Source organism: Rhynchophorus ferrugineus, unplaced genomic scaffold, assembly GCF_030347505.1.
Source record: "Rhynchophorus ferrugineus isolate W39M unplaced genomic scaffold, kcgeb_rfMv2 rfM1, whole genome shotgun sequence".
Taxonomy (NCBI): domain Eukaryota; kingdom Metazoa; phylum Arthropoda; class Insecta; order Coleoptera; family Curculionidae; genus Rhynchophorus; species Rhynchophorus ferrugineus.
In genome coordinates, this window is record NW_027472580.1 from 70127278 (window position 1) to 70146430 (window position 19153).

General features: G+C 32.7%; 1 protein-coding gene across 1 annotated transcript; it reads left to right on the top strand.

The window, feature by feature from the left end:
• Window positions 1–561: 561 nt before the first annotated feature.
• On the top strand, window positions 562–19153 carry LOC143201128 (uncharacterized). Its single transcript, XM_076411991.1, has 7 exons — window positions 562–679; window positions 729–784; window positions 881–1154; window positions 7602–7737; window positions 7788–8030; window positions 13244–13458; window positions 19042–19153. Exons 1-7 carry the CDS (start codon window positions 562–564, stop codon window positions 19071–19073), a joined length of 1074 nt encoding a protein of 357 aa, XP_076268106.1. The 3' UTR covers window positions 19074–19153.

Below are 19153 nucleotides of genomic sequence, written 5' to 3' on the forward strand. Positions count from 1 at the left end.
TATCGGGATTTTATTGCAATCTGACGGCCAATATGTTGGCTCACCAGTAGAAATTTGTTGTAAATTATATGCCTTCATTGCGTTGACCAATTCTCTACCTTTTGCTGTTATTAATCTAGAACCCCACATTACATACTTTGCATTATAGTCTCCTCCGGCAATGAATCTATTACCCAGTGTATTAAAGAAACCGTGGTATTGTTCTGCCTAGTTGTTGCGTTTAGGTGGACAATAGATAGCACTCATTGTTAACCTGCATTTCTTCAATGGTTACACTGGTGGCTTGTAAATATTCCTCGCTGAATTTCTCTGTTTCACATTATATTTTCACGAATAATTATAGATGTTCCTCAATGCGCTTTATCATATGAGTGTTGTGTGTGATACATCTTGTATTACGGAATGTGTGAAATGTGTTTCGGATACAATCATGATATCAATATTTTGTTCATATAAAAACATTTTAAGCTCCCTGGCACGTTTCTGGAGTCCATTAGCATTCCGGATGGCTATTTTGTATTTGCTGTAATGGTTTTCAGTCATTAGACTAGCTTGGTAAAGATGACGGTGAATATATTCATTATTGTACTCATTTGGTTCATAAGTTTACCCATCATTTCCTCTAATTTACTAATAGTACTTACAGGTTCAGTGATGATTGGCGTTGTCTGCGTCTTAGGTTAGTTCTGAATACCAAAATTGAAAATATACTAATTAATCCGGTTCAGACCAAAACACAAAACAGAGAAATCTCTCATTTTCCGCCATTTATGCCTTCGCCACTGTAATATTTCTGAAGCACAAATAAGTATGGTCTCAAGGTCACCTTTTATATACATATAATGTACATAAATAATAATACATAATATATTTATTTTAGCATGACGGTGACATGGAGAGAAGAGCATTTTCAGATCCAAATTTATTACAGGTTATCCACCTGCTATCTGAAAATATAAACATTCTTGAAGCAACCAGATGCAATATTGCGTCAAATAATTTACCGCTTGTTATAAATTTTACTGAAGAATTTGAAGAACTAAAGTCAGTGGCAGAAATTAAACTTTATATGACTGGTACCGAAGAAGACGCAAAAGATAAGGAGCTTAGGGAGGCCTTTAAATCAAACAGATTACTAACTGATGCTATAGAAGGTAATTCAAATCATAATAAGTTTATATTATATTATTATATATAGTTTGTACATAGTAAGTTTAATACAGTCTTATTATGTAGTATTTGTTTACTTGTTTTAATATGGACTAAACATCAGTTAAGTTTTATTGGTATTCGTCTGATACTAACGTTCATATAGTCGACAGGAAGATAAATATGGTTAATGATACTCCGGAAATAAGACATTCACGAATCAGGAGGTTAAGTTGTTCTAGTCTTCTAAGTTCTTTGATCGCCAACCGCTGTGTTCCTAGTTGTTATAAGTGTTATGTCCTATTGGGTCGCACCGATCAGTTACTACAAGTAAAATAAACAATACTCAATGTTGTTTTTCAAATTTACACTGGAAAAGAAACACTAACACTTCTTATTTACATATATTAATTTATTATTATTATATAGCCCATCGAAACACAGTTTTAAATTTACAAGGTGTATAATAGGTAAATAAATTTCTTATAGATGATAACTACAGTGTTAAGTATACTCATTGGGGATCGAAATTAATTACGTAATTTCACAAATTGGCTAACGGATCCAGATAAGATCCCAAATTTGTTGGATTTCTACATCACTAGAAACATATAAAGCCATTATGTGCTGTTTAAGGAGGAAAATTTGGAACTAAACTCAAATCATTTGCCATTAATATCCAGTTAGTAGAGGAACCAAATCATAGGTACTAACGTTGGCATTAGAAGAAAAATCTAAATGAGCGACCGGAGACACACTGAGGAAGAAGTGGATTTTAAAGTGGAGTTGTTCAAGGATATTCAGCATTCAAAATATCCCAAAAATCAGATCAAAACTAAGGTAAAACTAGGTAAATACTAACTGAAGAAATCCTAGAAGTAATATCGGAAAGAAAAAATAAAGGCGAAGAAAATATACCATGAGAAGGACTCAGCAAGATAAAAATAAGCTGAATAATCTTACTTCCTAACTAAGACATAAAATTAAACAACTTATAAATGATACCGGGAGTGATTTTAACGTGCTTGTAGCGATACTGCTAATTGTTCAATGTGGAGAGCTATTAGAAACTTTAAAAGACCTATCATGTAAACGCCTTAGACTAAAAATGATGTTGGAAGCTGGGCTAGAGATTGTTATGTGAAGGCTACACGATTTGCAAGCCACCTTGAAATAATGTTTCAAACCTACACAATAGATGATGTTAAAAAATTACTCCACGCCATTGGGCAAGAGAGCATGAAAATTCCATTCAAAAACCTGTATTGAAAAGGATAAAACCAATTATTGAGGAAAATAATCTTATTCCGAATCATAAATTTGTTTGCAGGAAACAACAGTCACTAAAAACTTACTAGAAGAAAATAGAGTTTGTTCTGCAATATTTTAAGGTCCTACTCAAGTTTCCGATAAATTTGGCACGAGGGTTTACTACCTGACCAATATTCAAACATTTTAGAGCCATATACAACTAACCAATACTTCAGAGTTTAACATGAAGATGCCAACTCTGACTTCAGGAAAATACAAGCAGATTTGCCACAAGAAGTGCATCCAGTGGGACCAGTCCTACATCTGTAGCATACTGGGGATTTACCTATATTCCAGTGAAAATTCTTGCAACTTTTGCAGATGACGCTGCAATTCTAGCTATTGGAGAAAATGGCAATAAACCAACTGAAAAGTTACAAACAGCTATTACCGAAATACAATGCTGGACAGAAAAATTAAGCGTACATATAGATAAAAATAAGTCAGTGCATATTGATTTCACCAACGAAAGAATCAAGCGCAAGCCAGTATATATAAATCAGCAAATTAAGTCCGTATGGCAATAGAGATAAATATCTTGGCATGATCATGAAACTCAGATGGAAACCGGAGTTAAAAAAATGCGAAGAATGCAAGCTGAATTACAAAAATACTGGTTATTGTGCAGATATTTAGCCAGCCTTGTATACATTATTATTTGTAAAAGCCAAAACAATAGAAATAATAATGTAATATCATACAAATATTACAAAACACGCAACAATGGCACATTCGTAACGACAATCTGCATAGGTATATGAAGGTGGAAACCATCAATGATAACGTTAGCAAAGGCTATGCCCAAAAGCATGAAGCAGAGACTACATCAGTACATCAATGTTGAGGTTCTCTAGCTCCTAGATCCAGAATAATCGATATTAAGTTTCACATGGTCGATTGGAGGATGTTACGGAACGGACAGGTCAATTGAAAAGTCCCCGGCCTGACACATAGATGGCGCTACTAGAATTACATCCATAAGTTTTCCCATAATAGTTAGCCCTAACCATCAAAAGATGCGTGTATAAATTTGATAGCTATCGGATCATTAGTTTCTGAATTATAGAATTTTGAATAAAGCAAATTTTGTTAATGTGAAAAAAAATGATAAAAAGCAATTTCGCGTGTTGATAAAATATTGCTTTTTGATGAGAAAAAATACAGTTGAAGCAAGAACTTGGCTTGATGCCAAGTTTCCGGATACTGCCCCAGGAAAATCAACCATCAAGGACTGATATGCTAAGTTTAGACGTGGTGAAATGAGCACCGAAGACGGTGAACGCAGTGGACGCCCAAAAGAGGTTGTTACCGACAAAAATATTTAAAAAATCCGCAAAATGATTTTGAATGACCGTAAATTAAAATTGAATGAAATAGCAGACACTCTGAAGATATCAACTGAACGTGTACATCATTTCATTCACGAATATTTGGATATGAGAAAGCTCTGTGCAAAGTGGATGCCGCGCGAGCTCACTTTTGACTAAAAACAACGACGAGTTGATGATTCGGGGCAGTGTTTGTAGATGATCAAGCGTAATAAACCTGAGTTTTTGCATCGATATGTGACAATGGATGAAACATGGCTGCATTATTTCACCCCGAAGTCCAATCGACAGTCATCTGACTGCACACGATGAACCCGCTCCGTGGGAAAACGCAACAGTCAACAGATCATCAAGGCAAGGTTATGGCGTCTCTATTTTGGTATGCGCATGGAAAAATTTTGATTGACTACTTTGAAAAAGGAAGGATCATCAATCAACAGCGACTATTACATAACGTTATTGGACCGTTTGGAGGACGAAATCGCCGAAAAACGATCGCATTTGAAGATAAAGAAAGTGCTCACAAGTCAGTGAAAACGACTAAATAAAATTATATATATATATATATATATTGACACATGATTATCATCAGTATTTCCAACTTCAAGGTGATTTCAAATAATAATCAAATTACTAGTTGAATTCGTTTAAAAATAAGTGCTCATATGAATATAAATATAAAAGTATTTCTACATTTAAAAGGTAAAACTTAAGATCTCCACAACTTTACGTATTTACTGCCTTATGTTATTGCAAAGTTTACATTAGTTGTAAGTAAAGATCATTAAATTAAAGCAAGTAGTGTTCAATTTAGTCACATCATTATAATCCTTCTATACCATTTCTCCAAAATGTATGACTAATTAAATTAAATCAACAGTTTGTACTGTTTTATCGTAAATAGTATTTTTGGCAATAATTTGAAGACTACAAAATAAAAAATAGTCTTTATTTCCCCATTAAATGAAGCAGCAAAAGATCCATTTTGTAACAGCACTATAATGAGTATATTGACAGCAAGTTAAATGAAATGAACATATATCTCGGGATCAGCTGTTTCTTATCGATATAACATATAGAATCTTATCTTACATGTACATACTTTACTATAAAACAATATGACGAATACAATGAACTATATACAAAACATTCCACTCCAGGAGTTCCACTGGGAAGCGCACTCGGTTCAGTATTGTCTCTCTAGTAAATTGATGATGTACCGGCCACCAAAATCACTACTGTGATATACTACATACGGAAACACTACGGTAATTTAAACAAATAATAACATAAAAAATACTCCAAACATACTTTAATAAAATACAGCAGGTATGATAACTGCAATAAAGAATCACAGAAACATTGATTCACAATAAAAACATGAATAAACAAAGTCTAAAAAGAAATAAAAGCAGAAATTTTCAAAATTTACCATGAACACTGACGTCACTTAAAATTTCCTAACCATCAAATCTGCATTTCAACGTCTGAACTTTAAAGCGATTGGATTTTATTTAGATAATTTATCTTATATTTCACAGTTAAAATGTCTGTTTTATACTACTAATGGGTAGAAAATATAAACGAAAAAATCTCCGTTCTTTCAGAGCAATCACCTAAATTTGTCCAGAATTGGATTCATTTGTCTATGGTGACTGTACTAATACGTGATTGTAACTGAAATACTAGTTGTAAAAAGAACCTAGAACCCTCGAAGAAAATCGACTGAAAATATTATCAGAAACTTAATAAATGCTTGTACTAGACCTACAGAATACCCAATGATAGCACAATTGCAAGAAAAAATTTATCCGTTGTACTAAAATACCTTGGGTAAATAAATCGCAGTTTTAAAATTTATTTTGATAATAACTATAATGTTATAAGGATATATGCAACTGCAATATTTCATCAAGTACTTTACAAAGTCAGCGTTTTAATGATTTAAGACATGCTTTAACGTATTAAATTCTCCTATGAAATATTAAACAAGACCTCCGCTAAATTTTTTATTACTTTAGTTAGCTTTATACATTGCTTATGTGTAATTATTATTCGATATGTTTTATCAAATCACATTGTTAAACAAAATATGTATCAGTTACTCTTAACCTGGTCAAGTCTCGTCATCTTGTTTTGTAATCTACCTGCAGTAGTGCTAGAAGCCCCTTTTCTTCTGTCTGATTGGCATGTGAGTCTTGTAGGAGTATATACTGTCTTGGTGCATATTTATAAAATTAAACCCATCATACATAATTTCGCATATCGTTAAACAACTGAAAAGAAAACAGAATATATATTTTATTTATTAACAGTGTTATTTAGAAATAGTTTTTTTATTAATCTCCTAGAACGTTAACAATCTGCCCGTGGACAATAAGTCTTATTATATGATTTCAGTTATATAATATAAATATCCTTCACTTCAGTAAGTAATCTACTATATAAGGATGTTGTATTGGTACTATAGGTGAATTAAATTGTTTAGGCTATCTTGGTGGCTGTAAGTTTCTTTTTCCTATCGGTGCTGGATAAAATTTTTGTTGCAACGCTTTATGGACTAGACTTTGTGTCACGTGTTTTCGTCGGATATTCTCCTGCGGATTTCATACATCTATATAATTTGCGACAGTATGTTGTGATATGCCCATATGCTGGGCATTTGGAGCATTGTGGGATGATTTTTTTATGTATCGTGATTCATATTTAATGACATTTTGGTCCAAATACTTAATCTCGTAAACATGTTTATTATTTTCTTTTGGCTTCAAATCAATATAAAACTCTGGCAGTGGTTCCTTTGTTGCATGTTGTTTAATATTATCTATATTTACGACTTCGTGGCCTTGTTCAACTAGGGCTGTTTTAATTGGGTTTGAATCTATGGCGTGATGTAGTCCGTTTTTTCGGACTATGGTCGAAAAGTATGATATTGTGTGTTTCTATTGTCCATTCCTCTTATTAAAACTTTGAAATGTTCAGAGTTAAACATTGTTTCAGATCCGATTATTTTTATTGTATAATTATTACATATTGTCTTGAGCAAGTCATGCAGATGTTTAACAACACCTGCCTTATATATTGTTATTGGGGGTAGTCTGGGAACTGCTTTTAGTTGGTTTTCTTTGTTTTTCTGGTACTCTTATGTCTGCTCTGTCAGGGCACTGAAACTGTTGTATGTTTGGATAGGCTTTTGAAGCCAATAGTCGATGATTTCCGTCGGTATTCGGACGATTTGTTCTTCGGAACTTCTCAAGCGTTTTTTGTTTGTATCCATGTTCCATTCGTGCATTTGAGGGGTTTCAGTTATTGGCAGTTGATCGTTATTATTTCGAATAGCGGGTAATTCAATTGATAAATCGACAGAAAGGTATTGCGGATTAGCCGTTATGTATTGAAATTAACCGTACAGATCACTTAATATTTATTAAATATTTTATTTTATTTCATTTACGCACGTCATATTTTACTCGCTCGATTTACCGTTCTGAAAATAAATAAGAAAATTCCTAGAAGGTAGATTCTTGCTTATAAAAAAAATTTTAATTTCACATTCAATAGTTCATGTTTTAAATCACGTTCTCACCCTACAATGGTTGAGACTGGGTTTTCACTTTGTATGACCGGCAATTTTATGACACCAATAGTAACTCAAATGTTTTTTTTTACAATAGAGCGTTCTGAAATGTACGTCTGCACTCCGCGGTGGCTTGAACAGATCTATTTAGAAATAGTAGTTTATCTTTTAGGATTTTATCAATACTACAGTGAGAAATGTTTTATAATATTCAACATAATATCCCTTTTTTCTAGATTTGCAATACCAACTCAAGCACCAAAAAGAAGAATTATCATCAGAACTGAATGATAAACTCAACATTTACAAAAGATATGTCGACAAACTAATACAGCTAAAGAAACAATTTCATTTGCAACTAAAACAAAATATGTATATATAAGTTCCTGTTTGTTATAGAATATTAATATATTTTTCAACAGATATGAAAGTGACATTGACATCACGAAAAGCGACATAAAAAGTGAAGTTACACAGACAGATCTGACAAGGAAACTTAACAATATAATTAATGATTACGATGCAGTATTAAACGATCATCTAGTAAATGAGAAAATATTAAGAATGAATAGAAATAAAACTGAGGAAATATTGAAAAATGTATTGGAGCGATATGATCACTTTATCGGAGAGAAGCAATTTGAGTATGAAGAACTTAAGAAAGAGTAAGTAGCCTTAATAAGTGTTGATAATTTTCAAATTTTAAATCATTATTGAAAATTTGAATGTTACAATTTTTTAAGAATTCAGAATCGTCGCGAAAGGATCAAAACAGGGTAAAAATGGTTTTCCGAATAGCCGAAATTTGGGGAAAAAATTTCTATTAGTTTGGTATGATAGAATAATGTATTCCAAATTTCAAATAAATTGATCTAGTAGTACTTAAAATATCATATCCGTCTCAAAAAAGGAAGTTTAAGGAAAAGGCGTGTTAGTTATCAGGCGCAATAGTTCTAGCATATAATATCTCATTTTAGTCTCTATGCCATTTAGATCTGTTGTACGAACATATAATCTAAAACTTATACTAGATACTATTTTAATATCTTTTCAAGTTTATCCTAACTTATTCTAAAGACTATTTACAGATTATTATATCTTACTCTATGTGTCCATTAATCAGTTCGTATGGTAGTTTGCGTTTGAGCCCACGCACTTCACTATCATCGCGCACATTGCTGTTTGGAGAGTGCATTAGAATGCACTAACAGTCTTTCAGGGTACTTTACACTAACACTTCGAATCACACTCGTTATGGGTTCTAAGGGAATATCGCGCTGAATTAGTTCGTTGGAGACGTTCGTTGTAATATGGGGCATCGACTATGATAGGCAACGTTTTATTCTGGAACCTCTGGAGGATAGATATGTTAGATTTTCTAGTAGTATCCCACTGTTCAATACCGTAACTCCAAATGGACCTAATGGAAGTATTGACTTATGCAGCAAAACCTTGTTATATAAGGATAATTTATATTTACGCCCTATCAGCCAATACAATTTGTTTAGCTTAAGCCCAAGCTGTTTACCTTTTTTTTCCAGATGCATTCTCAGATATTTAACGTTCTCTGATTGCGAGAGTTATAATTATTCATTTTTCTGAAGGACAAGTTCTTCTACAAAGGATAAATGTCACATGGGCAAATTTTGTCTCATTTGTTCTGATACGCCATGTTTTTAAGTTTCACCAAGTTGGAGTTGTCTTGTGGCTGATATTGGATACTTGTGTGATGATAAAACGGTATATTAACTGTATACAGTATATATAACAGTTGACCAAGGTTACTGCCCTACGGAACACCTATTGTATGTTTTGTATTGGAATATATTGTATGTAGGTCAGTGCATTCGTTACCCTGTTTCACACTAAAATGTCTGTCTGTGAGGTATGATTTCAGTAGATGGAAGTGCGTATGGGGCAAAGGCTATTTCAATTTAACATACAGTCCAGTGTGCCACACCCTGTCGAAGGCTTGAGTTATATCGAGAAATGCAGCGGAGCAATATTTTTTATCATTTAGTTTTTTATTAATTTAATTCATTAATCTATGTATTTGTTCTGTTATTTCATATATACTACGGATATATTATCGATATATACGGAAGCCAAATTGATGGTCTGGAATAATATTCCTCTCTTCTGTGATTATTTTGAGTCTTTTAATATAGTTTTTCAAAAACTTTAAAGATCACAGATAACAGGCTTATAGGACGATAAGACGAGACGTCTACTGATTCTTTCCCATGTTTAAGAATAATAATGATTTGAGTCATTTTGCAAGTGCTAGAAAAGTAATTAAGTCATAACATGGCATTAAATATATATGGAACAAATATGGGAAAATTATCATTATATTGGATAATATTGATTGTATTACATCATCCCTACCACTCACACCATCTCAGAAAAGTGAAAGTTTCGGCAATCTCCGACCCGCTTTCAACATTAAATTCAGACTTTTTTCCGTATTACTAATTCCTGCAGGACTGCAGGTTTTTTTAAATTAATATATTGTTACGAATCATTGCTGACTAACTTATAGTTTGTTTCTACTGTTATTTCTTTATTACTTATCACCAATAGCAAGTAACGCAGTGTCATCAGCCAATGTAGCCATGACAGATCCAGAACACTATAAGGAGTTTTAGAAAAGAGAGCGAAGAGTATATTTCCAACAACATTGAAGTCATTGGCGGATGTTTTAGTACAAGAAACAAGGGACAATATTTCATTTGAAACAATTCAGACGTCCTAGTAATCTATTATGCTAAGAATTGTGGCAGTTTTAAAAATTATTATGTATGTACCGGGTGTTCATATTCTTTTGTCCATTCCGTAAAATTCATCAATATAGCACTTCTAGTTCTTTGTTAAAACCAACCAAACCAACTCCACTTGTTTCATACAATGCAACAGCAACCTTATATATTATAACATGATGTTAATAGCATCCCTTACTTGCATTCATATCATTCATATTATTTAATGCCAAATTAACCCACAGACTATTAATTTCCCCGCGAACTTTTTTTTGATAGGTTTTCTCCATTGCATTTTGACACGACTCGATAAGACTGCCTGATAAATAGTTACCAGACCTTGCATTAAATTAATCAATAGGTTTTTCTAAAATCGCTTTTAAATTAGTCCGATTATCATCAATAATCAAAATTAGCTTTTAAAAATTTTAAACATCTAACTGCTAAATTAAAAAATAAAAATGTAGGAATTAAAAAACCTTTTTAGAAATTTACTCGACCACTATGGATGAACGAAATTAATACATTTTCAAAATGATACATTCGCCAACAAATCAGACGGGAATACCATCCGCTGATTTTTTATTTCATACTAAACTGTGGACCTCTCACGGGATAGTGAGATAGATTCTTCCCGTACCCTCGCGTCTCTTTGCCCTGCAGTAGGAAGAGAACAATAGATCAAGAAGCCGCAACAGAGGCGCAACTGAATCATCAGCAAGAGAGGACATAGATATAGATATCCACAAACACAATAAAAACTGAATATAAATTATATCCTCTATAGACAAACGAAAATAATTCAATGTAATGCAAATGGCAGATTTAAATTGGTATTTAAAGCAGATAATGGAGGAACTTTAAATAATACAGGACTGCAGGAAATAATATTGCTGCAGGAAAAAACTTAAGATGCCCGAACCTCCTAATGATCTGCAGTTGAAATTCCCTATGGATTAGCTATAACCTGAACTAGTCATAACCTAGGAGAAGATGACCTTAAAACAACGCATATTAAGGAATTACCATCCGACCAGTTACAATTACATTTTTATGGATGGGAAAAGCTTTTATAGACGATATGTAGGACACCTCTGCAAACCTCCGCCAACCCTTTAATACAGTTTAATATTTTCATTTATATTTGCAGAATTTGCCCACTAAAAACCTATCCCTTCTATTCGAACCCTGCCACCCCGGAACCGCCATGAGAATTACTTCAGGATGACGGGATGTATTTTGTCTTGTTTATTGTCTCCGCCTCCCTCGCGACTTCCTAACCGTTAAATCAGTTGTCCGTCTCCATTCATCTTCATATTTAGTGCACATGATGCCTCTGAACATCCTCATCCCACCCTCTCTCAGCTCCTCACCTCTCTGTAGTAGTTCTGCTGTATTTAACTCTTCAACCAGACAGTTGCTTTCTTTAGCTCTTACCCTTAGCGCAGTCCATCTTGGATACACAAACAGCGTATGCCTGGTGGTATCCTCATATTCGCAATACCAGCAGTTGATTTTCTCTGCCTTGCCTATTCTGTGCAGGTATTGGCCAAGCACTCCGTGTCTAGTATGAGCCTAAGTGAAGTAATCAACTGTGTCTTTATTTCTGATCCACTTTCTTATGTCTTTAATGTGTGTACGGGTCCATCCTTGATATGTGTTCCATTGCTCCTACCACCTATCTATCAGTTCCTCTCTGGCTCTGCTCTTAACCTACCTGCCCTCTATATATAGTCCATTTATTTCCTCTGCTTGTAGTCTAATAAGAGGTAATCCCATGAGCACTCTTACCGCCTCCCCAGATACTGTTCCAAATGCCGAGGTAACTCTAATCGCCAATGTCCAATGTACCTCCCCATATGGGTGTGGCATATAAGATAGTTGATGTTACCGTCGTAGCCACCGTTTTCCTCTTCGTAGAGCTCGGCCCTTTGATGTTGGATGTGATCCTAGTCATTTCTTTTATAATATGCAACGCTTTTTCTGTTATTTCAATAAGTGATCTCATCTTCAGATTACGATCTATCCATATGCCCATGTATTTCACAGCGTCCTGGGTCACTGTTACCCGATCGCCCAGTCTCATCTCCATGGTCCTCATTCCACGTTTTCCCACAAGATTCACCAATTCCGTTTTGTGCATCGCTACTACTAAGTCCATACTTTCGAGCTTCTCCTTTAACATGTCTTCCAAATCTGTTTTCCAGAAGAGTTCTAGTTCCTGCTGTTATTAACACTGCGAGGTCGTCGACATCCTTGTTCCAGGTCCCGTCTCTAGTCTCAAAACTTGGTCGTAGAATACGTTCGATGGTGGTGGTCATAGTACGGATCCTTGCGCCAATCCGGATCACATTCTGTACGGTTCAGCTTGTCCTGCATCCACGGTTATTCCGCTCAGATAGGACTTTATAATCTCTATGAGATAAGCACTGATAATGTTGCTTCTTAGCTGGTCTACGATTCCTGTGCATGGGGCTGAGTTAAAGGCGTTTTTTATATCTAGGATCAACAGCACGGCCCATTCTCTGTTCTGGTTCATAAATAAATAAATAAATCTGTGGACTTCACTCCTTTTCCATAACTGTATTCATTATTGTTTAATGTATTCGCGAACGAGGAACATTTTTACCCTTACCTTAGACTCCAAGACTTATATAACCTGAAAGAAGGTATTACCCCATCCAAATATTAAATCTATTGCTACATTAATGATTACATAATCTATTGCTACACTAATAATTAGATAATCTATTGCTACATTAATCTAACTATTCTATTCTATTACTAATCTAATCTATTGCTACACTAATGATTACATAATCTATTGCCTTATTAATCTAATTATTCTATTCTATAACTAAAGTAACCTATTGCTACATTAATTTAACTATTCTATTCTATAACTAATCTAATCTACTGCTACATTAATGATTACATAATCTATCGCTGCATTAATCTAACTATTCTATTCTATAACTAATCTAATCTATTGCTACATTAATAATTACATAATATATTGCTACATTAATGATGTCCAACGCTAAAATTAAAACGATCAGAGATTAAAATCTGACAATTCCCTTACTGTTAAAATATTGTTTTATTATATTTTATAAAAGATATGACGAAGAAATGGAAATCAAGAAGGATTTGCATATGAAACTCCAGGAACAAGAAGTAGAATATGTTACCCTCATGAAAGAAAAAGAAGAAGAGGAAGAACGGATGTTCCTTGAAATCGCAAATGAAATACTAATAAACCGATCGGCAAAGGTTATACAGAGAGCTTGGAGAGCTTTCAGGGAAAGGAAATCAAAAAGGAAAGGTAAAAAAGGTCAGTACGACAAATTTAATAAAACTAATAATACAATATTATACCCAGTATTCTGTAGAAATTTTAATTTTATTAAAATATGTATGAATTAATTTTTGTATATTCAAGTTATATGATAATGAACATCTGTATTTATATATGTATATGTATAAATTACTTGAACGTAAATTAATGTCTGTATTTGAAATTCTCTCTGAATAAACACTAAATTAAAAACTAACTATGTAGTGCGTACTTATAATACTTTATCTTGATATGAAGAATTTGATCAAGAATTTTTTCCAAAAAAAACTTGACCTTTTAAATATGTTGCGTTGTACGTAATATCTAACATATGGGATTTACACTTTGGACTGGCACGATAACGATTATTATGAGTCAATTGTTATGGCGTGCAATTATGGAGTTACGCAAGGAAATCCATTGTAAATATCATCAAAACAAAGTTCCTCGCGATATTAACAAAAACGGTGCGTAAAAACCAGTGGCTCTAAGGTAAAAACCCTTTGAACTTTTTAAATATTTTATATATTCCAAATATATTCAAAATAGTAATTTCCTGGCCAACCCATCAAAACATAACATGACGTAACAACAAAAATGAGATGTTTTACATAGATATTTCTTAGTATTATAATTGAACTGTCCTTTTATTATTTTTAAAAAGGTGTTAATTAAATTTGTTAGAAGATGGTTCGTTAACAGTGACTTTGTTGTGGCCGTTCAAATTCTTCCCTAAAAGTCTATGTAGGATAAATGTATCATGTAAATATTATAATACTAGATGACCCGGTAACCTTCGTACCACCTACATCTATCCTGCAAATTTTCTCCGACAGTAACAATGGAACTACAACTAAACGTCTGCAGTTGCTTAATGATAGGTGTTGACTTCGATTTGATGACGATATTATGGCTGTGGTAGCATCCGATCCAATAATATTTTGAACATTTTGACCTGATCGTTATTATGATGAAGAAAAGTGTGTAGTTCTTGGATAAGAGTTCGGTTCAACTGTTGAAATGTGCGCACAATTCCTACCTATTTCCTCACCAGGATTGCCAATAAAAATTTTTATACGTTTTTAGATATGTACTTCATCAGTGAATTTATCATATTAATTTATATGATATATTATCAGATAACGCATATTTAATTGTTTAACGAATGCATTCCGGTGCACTGACATTCTTTCAGGGTACGTTGCAGTGGTACTTCGGATCACACTCATCACAATAGACTACAGAGGAATATATCGCTGAATTAGGTTGTTACTGTTATAATATGGGACGTCACTGATGGCATGTAGCACTTTATTTTTCTAGCAGTACCCTATAGTTCGATACCATACATCCATATGGGTATAAGAATTCAGTTTATAGCATTCCCTTTAATACACCATGTTCATGCCATAAATTGTCCGCAATCACAAATTCATTTTATCGAAATAAAGTTGGAGGTTCTTTCTAAATAATATTGGATCCTCCTGATACGAATGAATCTGATACGATGTCATATGAATCCCTGTATTACCAGCATATATTTACACAGCAGTGGAGTTTGAGGTTGGTACGTCAGCTGTATACAGAAGATAACAATACAACAACATTGGGAAATGCAGTAGAGGAATGCTTTTTTCGATTAAGTATTTATTTATTTTTCCGTGATTATTCTGAGCCTCTTTATATACAGTTTTTCGAAAACCCTGAACATACTAGGTAACAGGCTTATAGAATGATAAGAGGAAACGTCTTTGACATTCTCGCTGGTTTGAAAATCATAATGAATTGGGCCACTTTCCAAGTACTAGGAAAATAGTTAAAACCTAACATGGTATGAAAAATAAATGTTATTACTAGATATTTCTTGGCATTAATTTCATTCATTATTGTCCGATTTTCCCTAAAAGTAATTTTTTCACGAGGTATCTTTACTTGCAATATAGTGATAAGAGAGTCAGTTAAATAGTTTTCATCATCTACAGATATTTTGCAAGGAAATTAATTAAATACACTTTTTAGTATCCGTAATTGTTTAAAACTACATTATATCATGCTCTCTGTTGTTGTATTTGATGTGCATGAACCCGTTGCATTCCAAGACTGTTTATTTCATTTCCAGTCACTCTCGCTGGTCATCAGTGGGATCAATACGTAAAGTGGCTCGTCGCACACATTTTATTGATTTCAATAACTTTCAGATTATCGTCTCGTTGGTATTGCTAATAATAAAAGTAGAACTTTACTTTTATTATAGCACGCATTTATTTTGTGACTAAATTATAACAAATGTGATATTAATTAACAAATTACCCTTCACCATAAAAAATAGGTAAATATTTACTGCAACACTTTCTATATTCTAATCGCAGTTTAATAATTGTAACCGGTATTCATCGTTGTCAATTGCAAAATAAATGCTTGAACGTATCCATAAATGTTTAATAACCAAGGAAATTGTTGTTTTTACAGGAAATATTTAAAAATGAAAATCAGCTAAATCGGTCCAGTCGTTCTCAAGTTTAAGCGAGACTAACAAAGAACAATTCATTTTTATATACGAGTATATAGAAGATAGACCATTGTTGGCAAGTAAGAAATGTACATAAACTATAAACATATCATGTATTTATTCTATTATTACACATTAAAAGATTCCTATCACGCGAGCTCCTATCAAGCATAAATAAAAAACAACCTGAATAGGGTATACCTTTAAAAGTTGCATACATAGAAGCTACAAAATATTTACCCTCATAAAAAAAATAATACCAGCCAGCTTCGTTGGCGCAGTGGTCAGAATGATCCTCCTACTATTGTAATAGTCGCGGGTTTTGAGTGAGTAATGTACTTTATGTTTGTGATTGTAATTATAAATGTCTTTAGGCAACAATGGAAAATCCGACAAGGAATAACCATCCCAGGCACTCCAGTAACCAGGCTGGGTAAGCTCGAATGTCGTCTGGGATGGTTTCTAAGTTGGTCTTTGGCCAGTCGGTAGGCTTAATGCCAAGGACCGTAAAGTCGAAGACCGTCGAAGCCCCCGTTAAACTGTAGGTCCAGTCCAGAAAAACCCTCATTGGTATACATTGACAATATTCACAAAATCTACCAAATTGTTAGATGTATTGGTAGAGTTTAAACTGTAGCAACTAAACAAGTACGATATCAAAAATTATTTAAATAGAACATTAAAAAATATAGTCTCTTCTTAGATTGTATAGACCGAATTATCGTTCGATAAATAAATAACAGGCAATATTTATAGTTTCAATATAACACAGAGTGTCTACACATTGTCAAATATTTTTATTAAGTTAAAACGAAGAAATAGGGACGGAAATAATAATAAATTTGCAAAAATACTAGACGCTAACAGTTATTTTGAAGAAAACAACCACCAAACTCTTCCATTTTTTGTAAACATATCCTAACGAAATTAAAATAATAGTGCTAATACTAGGTATAGAAATCGAAAATATTTTGTATAACGCAGTAAATAATATGTTATCACTTTTTTGAATATCATATTAGTTGACTTTAAGGATTTGAATGTTTATTTTTAAAACAGGATTTGCTAACTGAAAATAGTACCGATAGCAATTAATAATAATTGTCATCCTGCTATATCAGCGTTAAGAATCCCGGATATAATAGATATTACGTACCACATAACATACTTAAAAATTCAAGTTTTCATCTTTTTTAGAAGTCTTTCTCAAGTAGATTGTTTATATCAAGATAAGATTTTACAAGTATTCTCAAAAAGTCTGGCTGTTAATTTAACGATACAATTTTACTCAGATTAGTTCAAAAACAGATACTAAATAGGGCCTAAACATTCAAGTATATTATAAATAAATAATTATAACAACTAATTGCAGTTATAGAAATTCAAAGCAGATTTTTCTTTGTCGTTTTATCCTGGCGAAAAATAGATAATATGTCTATAAAATTCTACTTGGGAACCTCTATAGAGTTTCTTTTATATTTATTTCTTCTATAGAAATTCGACTTGCTACTGGTGGGCTATGTTGACAAATGCCTGCAAAATCCTTCAAAGCATTAGAAATAATAATTAAAGGTTATAAACCAGCAAACGTTGTAAACCAAAAGTCTTGATGAAATGCATATGATTTTTTTGCAAGGGCTGTACAGATGCCCCACCATAGATAGTAAAACTTAAATTGAATGCTGAAAAATTCATATATAATTTATTAAACGAGTAGTATACAATCTATAGTATACTAATATTATAACACATGAGCTGAAAAGTCCCAGGCGTAACAAACAAAAAATAACAAAAGTAGTGTCACTATTAGAGAAATAACTGACAGAGTTAGTACTGTGACAAAGCGGTGAATGCCATAAAACTAGCGCCATGTATGTGTTAGGCCTGAGACATTTTAGCCAATGTATTATATGATTTTTATTAATATTAAAAATAAGCGATAAATGACAATTATAAATTGAACAACAAGAATATAAACCTGTTAACAAGCTTTTAAATATACCCCCGTATTATAAATTTTTCTTTAGAAATGTATGCAAATTTTTATAAATGTTTCTAATCGTATTCTAATTGTTATCACTGGGCAACTGATAAATTAGTTTTTTAGGTTTAATTTAGTTTATTTGTTTAGTGTTTTTTTAGTTTTTGGTGTTAGTGATAGAAATATTTGTATTAGCTCTAGTTTTGTGATATAATACAATATATAAAGGGCTTTCGTTTTAAGGAAAATAGTAACTTTTGCATTCTATATTATTGAAAAGAAACTTACTAGATAGTTGGATCTATAAAGAATCATTTGATACATGCTTTTCATCGAAGAGATATCTTGATGCTCCATACTTACCACTAGGAGCTTCTCAAATAGGATATTCGTCAGCGTTGAAGATACTTTATATTTGTTTTGATCTGACATTCGGTTCATGTCTTTGATAAAATTATTTTTCAAACACAGCTTGATATGTACAGGTACGGGACATATTTTAGATCTGTAAGCATCTGGGCCATGACATACAATGACAATAAGATCTTCTGCTGGCCAGACTACCTAAATTTAATGTATGTGAATTCCTATCGGTGCTATTTTCCTATTATTATTCCTATGGAGCTATGACGTACCTTAGTCCCCTATCTTGATATCATAATGCCAGTAGGCAGTTTTTACAAAAGGTACCCAATCACGTTTCTATCAATTAAACTTTGTTTCACCACAAATATGATAAACAAAAATTGTTAAGTGAATTTGCAGATTTGCGTGGCATATTAATGAAACAAGAATTACTCTTAAAATAAAAAACACAAAATGTTCCATGCTCTACTAACAATAAAAATTCTAAAAATACCGAATTCAAAGCTGTAGGAGGAGGAGCTAAATAATTTGTATTTTAATGTAACAAATGTAACAGATACCCAAGAATAAATAACTAAAAATCCAGAATATAATAAATATACATTGCCACTTATATCTCTAAAACTAGATTTGTAGAAATTCAATGAAATTCACACAGATAAGCTATTTTTAAGTAATGTTCAACCACTTTATAATATTCTATTATATTGGTTTTATTTTTCAGGTAAAAAAGGAAAAGCTCAAACTAAAAAATAATTTAGCAAACATCTTCAATTTGTTTAAAATTATTATACGAAACCGTTTTATGTCATTTATACATACTAATAAAGCATTAC

Coding starts and splice junctions, on each gene's coding strand:
- LOC143201128 (XM_076411991.1), top strand. CDS start 562: ATGACGGTGAATATATTCATTATTGTACTCATTTGGTTCATAAGTTTA. Junction 680..728: donor TGGCGTTGTCTGCGTCTTAG/GTTAGTTCTGAA, acceptor AATCCGGTTCAG/ACCAAAACACAAAACAGAGA. Junction 7,738..7,787: donor TTGCAACTAAAACAAAATAT/GTATATATAAGT, acceptor ATTTTTCAACAG/ATATGAAAGTGACATTGACA.